Source organism: Typopeltis vanoorti, chromosome 20, assembly GCF_054136105.1.
Source record: "Typopeltis vanoorti isolate ZY-2024b chromosome 20, IOZ_Tvanoo_1.0, whole genome shotgun sequence".
NCBI lineage: Eukaryota > Metazoa > Arthropoda > Arachnida > Uropygi > Thelyphonidae > Typopeltis > Typopeltis vanoorti.
Window position 1 is genome coordinate 95,727,217 of NC_143568.1, and position 13,626 is coordinate 95,740,842.

A 13,626-nucleotide genomic window follows, 5' to 3' on the forward strand; every position below is an offset into this window, starting at 1 on the left:
TAGAGTGCACTTGCAGCACTCGTTTTAATCACAGTTTCAGTGTCATCTTCCCTGTAACTATTTACAGCTTGGGACGTTGCAGAGGTTCCAACTTCCAAACCTATTATAGTTGTTGATATAAATATGTTAGAAAAAGTGTTGATAGTTGCTTTCTCGAAGTCAACCATTAATGTTTTGGGATCTAATGATGAACGTAAGCCCTTTAAGGCTATGAATAATCTGCTGTAAGTTAATTCTAATTTGCCAGGAAGCAAAGAAAAAAAGCCGCCATAGAATCCTTAGGGGTCTCATCCAGTCCCAAGCCTGGATAAAGGAGGAGGATCGATCAGATGAGTGTCGATGCTCTGACCGTAAAGAAAAATCACGCTTGTTATCTGATGCCTATATGATCAACAGCCACAACAAGATGGGTTGGACGTGGCCCAGATTAACAAGGTCTGCGATACCAATCGAGCAATTCATATCATACTCATTACCTGGTGGTGATATCTGCTTCAATTCTTCAGTCAGTTTTCCAACGCTATCTAAACCTAGTTTTTTTCCCATATAACTCACTACAGTATCTTGTCCATCGCTGTACAATTTTATCTTTATTCATCAATACTTTGTCTTTTTCATCTTTAACTGTGGTCTGTTTTGGTTACCACCTTCTGTTAATTGTTCTAACCATTATGTACACCTCCCTAGTTTTATGCTCTCCATACTGTTCTATATTATTGCCATGGGTTTCTAACCATTTCATCTTATCCGGCTGACTGCTTTTTTCACCTCAATACGCTTTCTTCTATATTGCTCCTGTATTTGTTCTGATGTATCCCTTCTTATCTTCAACATTCTTTTCTCCTGTACTAATTTCAGTGTTTCTTGTCTAATCCATTTCTTCTTCATCTTCTCTTCTTCTGCTACTGTTTCTTCAACTGCATCTTCTATCGCCTTCATCACTCTTAGATTCAAATTTTTTTCTTTGTACACAGTTTTAAGTTTCTCCTCTCCCCTTTCTGCTTCACCTATTCTTGCTCTCTTTGTTTCTTATGATGGGGTTTATATTTTCTTTTTAATTTCAATTTGATGTTTGGAATCACTAAACTATGATCCGAATCTATATCCGCTGATTGAAAAGTTCAACACTGCTGTACTGATGTTATCCATCTTCTTTTAATCATATCAATCATGTTCTTGGTTTTCCCACCATTTGATCACCACATCCATTTTCTACATTCCTTTTGTTTGAATCTTGTGTTAAAGATCATCATCTCCACAGCAAATTACACCTCCACACCTCGTTCATTTCTTTCTCCGAAACCATATTTTCCCATGACTCTTTCCCAACCATCATTATATATTCCAACTTTGGCATTCTAATCTCCTTCAATAATTAGTTCATCTTGCTTTGGTATTGTTTTTATTGTCTCTGTCAGATGTGGGTGTATATCTGGACTATTGACATATTAAATGGTTTTGCCTGAAATCTTGCTGCTATGATTCGTCCATTGACTGGTTTGTAGCCTAAGTGTGCCTTTCTAGTTTTTTTGTTAAGAAGGAAACCAATTTCTGCTTCATGCTTGGTGTCATGCCATGACCATATGACTTCACATCTATTTATCTTTCCTGCTGATGTCCATCTCAACCCTGCCAGTCCTAGTATATCACACCAATATCTCTTTATTTCCTCGGAAAGTAATTCTAGTTTTCCTGACATCCAAAGTGTCCATGCACTCCATGTTGGTACTGATAATAATTCTGTTAATTTTAGTTTCTGTTTTTTCCTTTCGGTATCCCACTTTTTGATCCAACCCCTGATCGCTCGATTGATATCGCGGACCTTGTTGATCTGGGTGATGTCCGAGCAGGCATGTTATAGCTGTTGATCATATAGGCATTGGATAACAATTGTGTTTTTTCTTTTACGGTCAGCGCATCAACACTCATCTGACTGATCCTCCTCCTTTATCCAGGCTTGAGACTGGCATGAGACCACTAAGGATTGCATGGCAGCTTTTTTTCTTTGCTTCTTGGCAAATCCAAATTAATTTACAGCAGATTAGTCATAGCCTTAAAGGGCTTACATTCATCATTAGATCCCGAAACATTAATGGTTGACAATTATCAACACTTTTTCTAACATATTTACATCAACAACTATAATCGGTTGTTTATTTCATATGGCGCAAAATTGTTGCCATTGGTTTGAAGTTACACTATCAAACAGATGCTGAATTCAACATGAAAATTAAATGCTTCACAGCATTAGCATTTCTTCCAATGAGCGATGTTACTGATGGATTTGTTGAATTGACGATCCACAGCAAAAAGTTAATTATTTATGCAGCATCCCTTTTAATTTGCACAATTTTTAAATGATTTCAGATGCTAAATTCAACATGAAAATTAAATGCTTTACAGGTAGCATTTCTTCCAATGAGCAATGTTACTGATGGCTTTGTTGAATTGACGATCTACAGCAAAAAGTTAATTATTTATGCATCCCTTTTAATTTTCACAATTTTTAAATGATTTGATTATGTTATGTATCATTGACATTCACCTTAATAAAGATTTGCCTTTTTAATAATTATATGATATCCTTCATCGTTCATTGATTATTTACAAAAATTAATGCAAATATGTTTGCACCGAATTTTCCTACGCCGAAAATGTTTATGGCAAATTTTCCAGCCACTGCTAAAAAAAACAGTAATTGCCATTTTGCATACATATTAATGATATTAGGGGATTATCTGGAGAGTAAGATCCAACTCTGCTGATAATGCAAAGTTGTGAAGGATGATAAGGAATTATATTCTGTTATGAAATCCTTACAGAATAATTTTAATAGATTGGCGGTCTGGGCAAACAATAATGACGATTAGTTCACTGTTGCCAAGTGTATTTTTGCCTAATGAGATTATAAGCTCTGTGGTAGTTACTGATGGAAACTGGCTATAAGAAGCTGAGGCTAAATGACCTAGGAGTTCTATATGACATGATATTATCTCTATCTGTTCAGATATGGTGATTTAATTTTTTTTTAATTCAACAATGTACACTTATAATAATCAAATTATTAAATGTAACTTATATACACCTTGAGATTCATTAAAAAGCCTGGTGTATTATCTAATATACCATGTACAATGTAAAATGTCATTTGGAATTTTCTAACACATTTCTATATAATTTTTCATTCAAGGTAAACAGCCCCAAACAGCATCCAAAATACAGAATAATCTAACTTACTATAAATTAACATACACAGTATATGGCTTATTATAAGTAATATAAATAAATCATTAATTCTTTTCCTTCTGATTAAGAAACAACATAATTATAAATGAATGCAAAATTATAAATGTACCTTATGAAGAACAGCAGTGCGTGAAACGTTTCCTAGAAGACCTTGCGCTGTAGTGAACAAATTAATGGGAGTACTGCCATCTGTGATGAGGGTAGAATGTATGCCTAATCCTTTTAATAATTTCACCTGATAATTGGAAAAATATGTGCACATTATTTTTCATATTACATTATTTATTAAGATACATTATTATTATTATTTCCAGGCCTCCATAGTGTTGCCAGACTCACTGACTTCCATTGGAGGTACTTCAATTTTATATACAACATTACAACAGGTATATTGTTGTACACTACACTAATCTACTTTTTACACCATTGTTCATTTTGAAGATGATCTGTAGTTCACCCACTGCTTTGCAAAGTAGTTATTTAACATTCCTCTCATTATCTTGTTTTTATGTTACTCCACCATCCATGAAAGGTTGCAATGACTGAGCTATGGATCCTCTGAGACAGAAGAAGAATCTCATGAGCACTGAATTACAAAATACACATGAAGACTAGTATGACAAGTCCATTAGGCTTGAGGCTGACTGTTGGAGAGTAATATGCATTCTTTAGTTACAGCATGTTGTCTATGTTGTAATAAGAGAATGTCCACAATCATTATATCCCATCTGCTAATTCATAGTATCAAGATCCATTCATACATCAAAAACTCACTGGATTTCATACAGAAAACAAAAAATATCATTGTAAAGTGCAGTAACTTACTAGCAAGTCTAGACCATTGTCAGTCTTTTTAATGCAGATGTTTCCATGTGTAAAATTACTGTTCTCACCAGGACACAGTTATATTGTTCAAATAGCACCTTAACAAGAGCTTCTTCCAAGTGTGAGAGGAAATTTTACTACTAGAAAGAAGGCATAGCTATGCATAGTGTTTCTCACTACACTGCCAATTCTTTATAGAAGATTTCAAAGAAAAAGTCATATCAAATACAACAAAAAACTGGACAAGTTAATAATAATGTATTCATTGTTTGGTCATCAAGAGAAGATCTATATAATTTTAAACATTATCTAAAACAGTATTCTCATTTTAAAATATAGTTTTGTAAAATCTCTCATGATATGTAACTATGTTACTACATACATAGCTCGTGGCAAAAACATGATGTTAAAAAAGAGAATCATGATGTCATTATATAGTAACAGGATTGAAGAATTTTAAATATTTTAAGTTAAAAACTTTGAAGGTGAACATAGATCTAATCCAAGGAATTGAAAAATTAATATAAGTTAAAATAAAAGTTAAAAGTGTTAATGTTATAATAAGAAAAAACATATAAATCATTATAAATTCAAATCTAAATTTGTAATCCAAGTCACAGCTTCAGGAGCCACTTGATTAAGAAAGTTGGAAGAAAATGGAGAAGAAAGGCCCAAGACAGGAATAGCTGGACTAAAATCTGGAACTAAAAATGTAGCAGATTGTCTCGAGCTGCCACCACTGAAGACTCAATGGAAAACCCAATTAAGAACCCTGAGAAGGCCGCCACTTCTAATGTGCATGTTAATCCTGTTTCCTCTGCAGGATTTGGGGAGGGAGGTCTTTTAACTAAATCTAGAAGCTCTAAGTTTATTCTTGTTAAAAAACATAAAAAGGGTGCTAATGTTAATTGCAGTCAAAAGTATAGTAATGAGCATCATGATAAATTGAATAGTCGCAATTTACAAAGCTTTGAGAGTGACTGATTACAATAAAGATTATGATTTAGACACTTTGATAAAGGGTTCAAAATCTAATTGATGAGTTGGGAAGCATTAATAAGGAACAGGTGATTTTTACAGAAATTTCTTCTGCTGAAGTTTTGAGGAGAAATATACAATTAGACAGTAGTCCTGATGGCAAGCAGATTGTAAATCAGGATTTAGAGGATAACATTTCCAAATCTAGTAGTATGTTATCATTGGGATCAATTTCATCTAATTGTTGTGATGAACATCTGGAAGGAAATATTTTCTTAGGTCTTATACTGATAGAAGAAAAACAGCTTGTAAGCATTGTCCTTCGCAATAGTTTTACTATTATTGTACCCCCTCATCATTCTTCTAAGAGTGAGCCTATGTAAGATATCTGCTATTTAGCAATATCATATTATCTTACTTTACTTTTTAGTTGCAGCCAATTTTGATTAAATGAATAAATAAAAAGGAAAGGATAACTTTTGGTTTTATTATTTATCTTGTAGTTAAACATTTCTTAAATGTATACAAAAAAAAAGCATTATTTCTTGTAATAATTAGAAATGTTTATATAAAAAAGCTATGTATACTTAAGGCCTGTTGAAAACTGTTTGTTATATTTTATTTTTAAAAGGGATTCACCTCTAATTAGTTTTTTATTTTTATTTCTGTAACATAAATTTGAGGGCCACCAAAGGTTGGTCGATTGGTAGAGCCTCTGCTACTAATGGCTCATGAAAAAAGTTAAGCAAGTTTGAGTGCGGTTAGTAGTTGGAAGGAGATCACTCGTTTGATGCTGCTGGCAAACTCTCCCTCGATGAGTCCTTGGACTCTCTGGAGGTGTCACATAATAATAATAATAAACTGAACTTTCCAATGATGTTTTCATGCCATTGAAGAACTAAAAAGGCTTGTTTGCAAGTGACCTTCATCTCAATGCCATATTGTTTACCAAGTCAGGCAGTAGTGTGCTTGAGCAAACATTGTACTTCTGAAGAGGAAGTTGAATTATTGTGAGAGTATTAACTGGTAATTAGTTTACGAAAATAACAATGCATATAAAGTATATTAATTAAAGGTAACTTTAATGAATAACCAATATTCTCAAAAAATATGACCTTACTTCTTGTTACAGACCATATAAAAAGTTGGCATCCCTTATCCACTCTACCAAAGACCAACCACTTCCCCTAGACCTACCTGGTGTATACCAGGTCCCTTGCAGCTGCAAATTGTCCTACTTTGGCCAAACAGGCAGAACAACGAGTATCAGGATTTCAGAACACAAAGACTACATCCGGTTTCACCAGTACAGCCGCTCTGGGCTGGCAGACCATGCCTTAGATACCCACCATAAAATTCGTTGGAAGAAAACAAAAATAATACATCGCAGCAAGTTTAAATATGAAAGATTATTCAAAGAATCTTCAGCAGCTCTAAAAAACGTTCCTAACCTCAACAAATTTGGATGCATGAAACTACCCCAAATTTGGGAGACTTACATTATGAGAACTTCAGCCCAACTGTCAAGACTACCAAATTAGCCCGCCAGAGGGCACCATTAGGACTTTAGGAACAATATTAGTTTCTTGCTTTCTTCCTCATTTGCTTTGTGAGTGCCTGTGTGCACATACCATATCTTTATGTTCCTGAAGATGGCAGCGTGACGTTGCTGAAATATAGAAATTATTCATTAAAGTTACCTTTAATTAATTACTATTATTACGGGCAACTCCAGGCAGTCATTAGACTCATCGAGGGAGGCCCCAAATCATATTCATCACAACTATTCGACATTCAAACAGTATCTATCATACCTCGCCTTAAACTCATTCACTGTCACAGCATCCACCACAGACTCAGGGAACGCATTCCACTCATTCACTACTCTAAAAGTAAAGAACCCAGCTCTAACACCTTTACTAATCACACTTTTGCCCAGTTTCCATGGATGTCCCCTAGTCCTCCCACAACCAGCCCTGTTCTCAAAAATATCTTCTGAATTAATTTTATAGAAACCCTTCAGTAATTTGAATGTCTCAATCATATCTATCAACAATAACGAGTCAATGAGACTTTTCTTATTCCTTGCCTCTTCTCTCCATGTGAATTTGTGCACATTTTTATGATGGAACATGGTGTTAGTAATAACCAGTCCATGTCCTGAGCAGAAATCCAACAGGTATTTGCCATTATTATTAGCTTTGCTCTTTTCTCCCAATTTTCCCAAAATATTGTTGTATGTCTGACAATCATTTCCTACTCTGCTATTTAGATCCCCAACAAGGACAGGACCATCTTTTCTTTTTTCATTGTCTCAGTTGCTTTCTCTAAAGCCTCAAAAAATTCCTCCACTTCTACCTTAGTAGAACCTTCTGTGGGATCATAGGTACAAATAAGTCTCATTGTCCAGTTCCCCATTCTGATATTTACATTTTGTAGCGAACATGTAATCAACATGTAGTGGGTTCAAATCCTGTTGTGGGCATGGATGTTTGTGATAGTCTTTAGATGGAAGATGAATTTCATTTCCTATCGCAAGACCACTACCCCGCTTATTGGTATCCTGAAGTGGTTAGAAAAAGTTCCCTATTTGGTCTCTAGAGTAGGGTTTTCAGACTATGTAAAAACTAAATAAAAACACAAAAAAAAAAAATAATAATAATGTCATGTAATTAATGTAAAAAACAACCCACTCACAGTACCAATGCACTATAGGCTTACAACTGTTCTTGAGTGGGAATAACATATATAAAAAAAAGTAAATGGAAGAATGACTCTGAAATGATAACCTTAATGAGTGTTAATGGCGGGGAAGTGAAGAAAGAAAGAAGTTGTTATTAAGTGATCACTTTGCAAAGGTATCACTCAGTGACAGATATGAGAGGAATTGATGTGAAAATAGATCTAGATGAGATGCATAAGATATTGCAGAATCATAATGGAAAAATATGGCTAGGGGATTATGTTATGGGTATGTGCAAGGGAAATCACAATGCCTCTCACCAGGATGCTGAAGTCTCAGCTCAGGAAGTGAGAGGAGGATAACATAGTTCTATTGCATAATGGAATCTCCAAGACAGAGGTAACATATTATAGACTGATCAGTATCTCAGGAGTAGTGATAAAGGTATTGAACAATTTACTCACTTTTTTTATATAAGAGTGAGAACTGAATTGAATAAAGGAAATGGCCAACAATAATAATATCACTGAACTTAGCAAAGACATCTGACAGGGTACCACATGGAACTCAACTACACAAACAGAAATGGATATGAAGCTGGTGATATGGGGTGATGGAAGGAGAAAGACAGCAAAGAGTAGTGTGTGGAGTGGAATCCAGAAGAAGGCAAGTGACCAGCAATATGCCTCAGGGCACTGTGCTTGGACTACTGCTATTTAATGCACATTAATGATAAAGGAAGTGATTTGAAGGAAAACATTCGCGTGTGATAATGAAAAATTCAGAAGAGTAATAATTAATCAAGGTAATACAGAGAGATACTTCAGCGTGATTTGAATAGACTGATAGTATGGGCAAAGAATAATGAATATCAATTTAATACAGAAAAGTTTAAGGTTAAGTAATTTGAGAAGAAAAGGTTACAAGCTGTGAACTGGATTCCAGAAAATTGATGAGGCTAGGGACTTGGGAGGGATGGTGAATGGGGAGTTAAACTTTGGAGAGCATGTTGCAAAAGTGACCAAAATAGCTCATAGAATTACTTGGTTATATAAGGCTCTGTTATGAGCATATCTGGTTCCCTCTGCAACAGATCTAGTCACTTGGGTTTCTTGGGAGATGAGGAAGTGGTGGAGAAGACCTATAAGAGAGTACCTAAGATGGTGAGTGATCTGTGGAATGTTTCCTAGGATGAACAATTATTAGCTATTAAACTTATTAGTTACTAAAAAGTATTTTATAGGAACAGAGGAAAGTTTTCAACACTTGGTTAGAGGGGACAGAACAAGAGATCATCCCCGGAAATGAGTATACATGTTGTTAGCAAGAGTGTAAGGACTAGATTTTTCGCTTGGAGAATGAGTTCATGGAAAGCCCCCCCCCCGACCTCCCATGATGAATCTTGACTCCACATTAAATTTAATTATTTATTATGCACATCATGCAATGTTAGCTAAACAGAGCAATCAGGAGAAATTCAACATAAGAATATATAAAAAGCAGAGAATACAAAAGAATAATCATATCTATAAGAAATGATATTCATCTAAACATTCCTCATTCTTTCTATGCATTTAAGAAACATGTCCTCCATTTTTCCTAACAGAAAAGATAAATTATATCTCTTCTATGTGTTTGCAATTTCTGCTCATACAATCTTAATTACTATGAAGAAAATGGTTAGTCTACTGAAGTAAGAGATGACCAGATTATATCCATTCTCTAGAACATGAGATGCCAGGATTAGCTGACCTCAGTTTAAATACTAATGACCTTATAAAACAGCAGGAGATGATAGGTCTTCACCACAGTCCAAAAAATCTGCAAGATTACTTAAAGAATTCCGTGAAGCCTTTTCACATCAAACCAACTTAACAGCAAAAATGATGAAGTCAATTTTTCAAGCTTGGAAGATAATTATCCAAAATGCATGTTCTTTCTTTATGTGTGAAAGAAAACTTCACATTTTTCAGCATAATTTACATGAAGGTCTTAATTTGATTTATTCTTTAACTTGTTTTTAGCAGTTAGTGTTCTAATACTGTCACACTAGAATATCAGATTTAATAAAAGTGATCTACTTTTAACTTATTATCCATTACAACATTATTATAGTAATGTTATAACATAAAAAGCAGATAAAAAGTATATATAATTTTTTTTAATTACCAAATTACACTTACTTGTAATTCAGGACCAGCTAGAGCTATAGTCTTAATAGTATCTGCTCCCAATGCATTAACTATATTTGTAAACTTGCCAACCTCAATATCAGCAATTTCTTTTGTTTTGTTAATTTCTAATTCATTCTGTTCCCGTACATATTCAATTTCAGCTGATCTTGCTTCTTTTAATCTGTGCAGTTCAGTCTCCTATGCAGCAATAAAAAGAGACCATTTTAAATAATTACATTTATAAATTACTATATTTAAATGACAAATATCTTTGGAACTCAGAAATTATCACTTCTACTCACAGCTTCAATTGTCATTGCCTGGGCTTTCAGTTTTGCTTGTTCTACAGCAGCTTCTGTTTCAATTCTTTGTGCTTCAATTCGACTCAAAGCCTCAGCCTTAGCTTGACCACAGCTTTCTACAGCAATACTGCCTGCCTGCAATTCCAACAAATACTTTCGTGATTTTTCTGATTCTACTTCATCCGAAATTCGCTGTCGCTCTAAACGACCTTTTGCCTCTTGCTCTCTCCTTTCTGCTTCATGCCTGTGATAAAAGTAATATCACAGTCAAAAAAGATAAAATACAAATAAAGAAATTACACTGGCCAACAAAAAAATTTTTTTTTTCTGCTGATTATGATCTGACACTTGTTTTTTTACTAATTTGGGTGTGCTGATTTCAAATATCAAACGCATTTTTCTCTATCGCGTCAGGTTTTTCCTCTATGGCATTTTCTTTTTGCTAATTTGTAAGTTTTTGATAGTTTTAAGGAGGCAGTACTATTTAGAAGTTCAAAAAAATCGATTTTTTAATATTATTTTCTGAAAGTATGTACTTTTAAAAATCAGTTCCTAACTTTTTATCAAGAAATTCGAAAAATTCCCGAAGATATAGCCTATTATTCAAAGCGGTGCACAGATCAGAATCTGAGCACTCACCGCTCTCGCTTGATAGTAAACGAATAAATGCGTAAGCACCTGCAATGGCACATACTGGTGCTTTGAATGCGAGAGAGGCCGATAACCGACCTAATACATTTAGGTGATGAAAAGTATGACAACTGCCTAAAACAAATGAATGCTATATGCATCATAGCGGACAAAGAACGATCGAAATCAGTCAATCGTTAATCGATCGTGAAAGCATGATGAGCGCTTATAACGTTTCAATAAAGTCTCTGGTTTTTTTTGTCTTGTTAATTGCATGTTAGTCGGCAGTGAAAAAAATACATCATGTCTACTACTCGAAATTGTGTCAATAGTGTAGATTCCTTCTACTACATTTGTGGCATCTTTACTGTTCCCAGTCAAAGGACAAATATCACTGATTTCGTTAAGAAAGTGTACTTTGCATACTTTGACGTAAAAATTGCAGATCAGGACAAGTCATGGGCTCCAAATAAAGTGTGTAAGTCGTGTAGAAAATTTATGACAGTGGAGCAAGGGAAAATGCCAAAAATTAGCTTTTGGAATTCCAATGATTTGGCGTAAACCGAAAAATCACATAGATGATTGCTATTTTTGTTTAGTTCAGACTTCTGGTTATAATAAGAAGAATAAGAAAAAATTGTGTATCCAAATCTCGACTCAGCAATTTGGCCAGTTGCTCATTCCAATGAAATAGCCGTGCCAATTTATAAAGGACTTCCTTTACCTGAGAACGAGCATGATCGGGATATGCCAGATGTTCTTGAGGTGCAAGACCCGGATGTTGATTTAGACAATGAAAATTTAATTTCTAGTTCTGGACTGCAACGTTTTACTCAAGCGGAATTGAATGACTTAGTAAGAGATTTGGGCCTATCAAAGGAATCATCGGAATTGTTAGCTTCAAGATTAAATGAAAAAAATTACTGGAGCAAGATACGAAGATAACTTTTTATCGTAGCATGGAAAGTAATCTTGTACAATATTTTAAACACGAGTGTGGGTTTGTTTACTGTAACAATGTGTCAGATTGTTATGAGTGTTTGACTGAAATGAGTGTTTTACAATATCATCCAAATGAGTGCCGTTTATTTATCAACAGTTCAAGCAGAAGTCTCAAGTGTGTCTTACTACACAATGGGAATGTATATGGCTCAATTCCTATTGGCTATTCAGTCCACTTGAAGGAAACATATGAGGACATTAAAAAGGTTCTGAAGTTATTAAAATTATACAGACCATAACTGGATCATCTGTGGATCTTAAAATGGTGAACTTTTTACTTGGCTTTCAAAGAGGATATACAAAGTTTCCGCATTTTCTATGCTTCTGGGATAGTCGAACTAGAAACCAACACTGGAGTCAGAAACATTGGCCTCTTAGAATATCCTTAAATGTTGGAGAACAGAATGTTATAAATCAACCTTTAATCAACAGAGAAAAAATCATTTTTCCACCTCTACACATCAAACTAGGTCTTATGAAGCAGTATGTTAAAGCTTTAGATTTACAAGGTGACTGTTTCCAATACATATGTGAAAAATTTCCACGACTTAGTTATGAAAAAATTAAAGCCAGTGTATTTGATGGACCGCAAATTAGAACTTTAATGAGAGACCCAAATTTCATCAACTCTATGAACGAAATTGAGAAAGAGGCCTGGACTTCATTTACGATGGTTGCGAATAATTTTCTTGGAAACAAAAATGCGTGCAATTACAAAGATCTAGTGGAAACAATGCTTGAAAATTTCCAGCGCCTAGGTTGCAACATGAGCATAAAGCTTCATTTCCTATACAGTCATCATGATAGATTTCCCGAGAATTTAGGTGCTGTAAGCGATGAACAAGGCGAAAGATTTCATCAAGACTTAAAAACTATGGAAGATCGGTACCGAGGAAGATGAGATTCTCACATGATGGTCGACTACTATTGGAGTATTCAAAGGGATTGCCAAAACAGAACATACAGCAGAAATTGCTACAAACAAAAATTTATTCCCTGAAACTCATGTGTAAGTAAAATTGTTATTTTTTTATAAATATTCTTGTAATTTTTAATCAATATTGTTAAGTAGTTATGTATCTAATTATCGGCCTCTCTCGCATTCAAAGCGCCAGTACGTGCTGTTGCTGGTTCTTATTCGTTTACTAACAAGTGAGAGTGGTGAGCGCTCCAATTCTGATCTGCGCACTGCTTTGAATAATAGGCTATATCTTCGGGAATTTTTTGAATTTCTTGATAAAAAGTTAGGAACAGATTTTTAAAAGTACATACTTTCAGAAAATAATATTAAAAAATCGATTTTTTTTGATCCTCTAAAGTACTGCCTCCTTAAAACTATCAAAAACTTATAAATTAGCCAAAAGAAAATGCCACAGGGGAAAAACCTGATGTGATAGAGAAAAATGGGTTTGATATTTGAAATCAGCACACCCAAATTAGTAAAAAAAAACAAGTCTCATATAAAAGTCAGCAAAAATTGTATTGGACTGTGTTATCATTGGGTTCTTCATCTTAAGTAAACAGAATCCAACTGCTTAACTGGATACTGTTTGGTTAAAACATAAATAAACTGTGCATTCAAATTTTCTTGACCTCCAGATTTGTCATTCAAATACCACCAATATTCAAGTATTGCAAAATACAATTAAAAACAAACTTAGAAGCACTCATATGTTAATCTAGGTGACACTAGAATCCTGAAATGATAAATAGCAACAACTGGATCTCTGATGAAGTCAGTTAAAACAATGAGGAAATGTTGGATATGTCATATAAGTTACTTCAA

The 13,626-nt window shown here is 34.4% G+C and overlaps 1 protein-coding gene across 4 annotated transcripts in view; it reads right to left on the reverse strand.

Moving 5' to 3' along the window:
* Positions 1 to 13,626, reverse strand: part of LOC150095684 (major vault protein-like) — a 248,434-nt gene that overhangs the window by 21,370 nt on the left and 213,438 nt on the right. For all 4 annotated transcript variants that reach the window (XM_090409713.1, XM_090409711.1, XM_090409712.1 and 1 more), the window contains exons 13-15: positions 10,209 to 10,452; positions 9,916 to 10,104; positions 3,356 to 3,481 (exon numbers count right to left, since the gene is read on the reverse strand). In XM_090409713.1, coding sequence (XP_090265839.1) covers positions 3,356 to 3,481; positions 9,916 to 10,104; positions 10,209 to 10,452 — 559 coding nt within the window. The remainder of the gene's footprint in view (positions 1 to 3,355; positions 3,482 to 9,915; positions 10,105 to 10,208; positions 10,453 to 13,626) is intronic.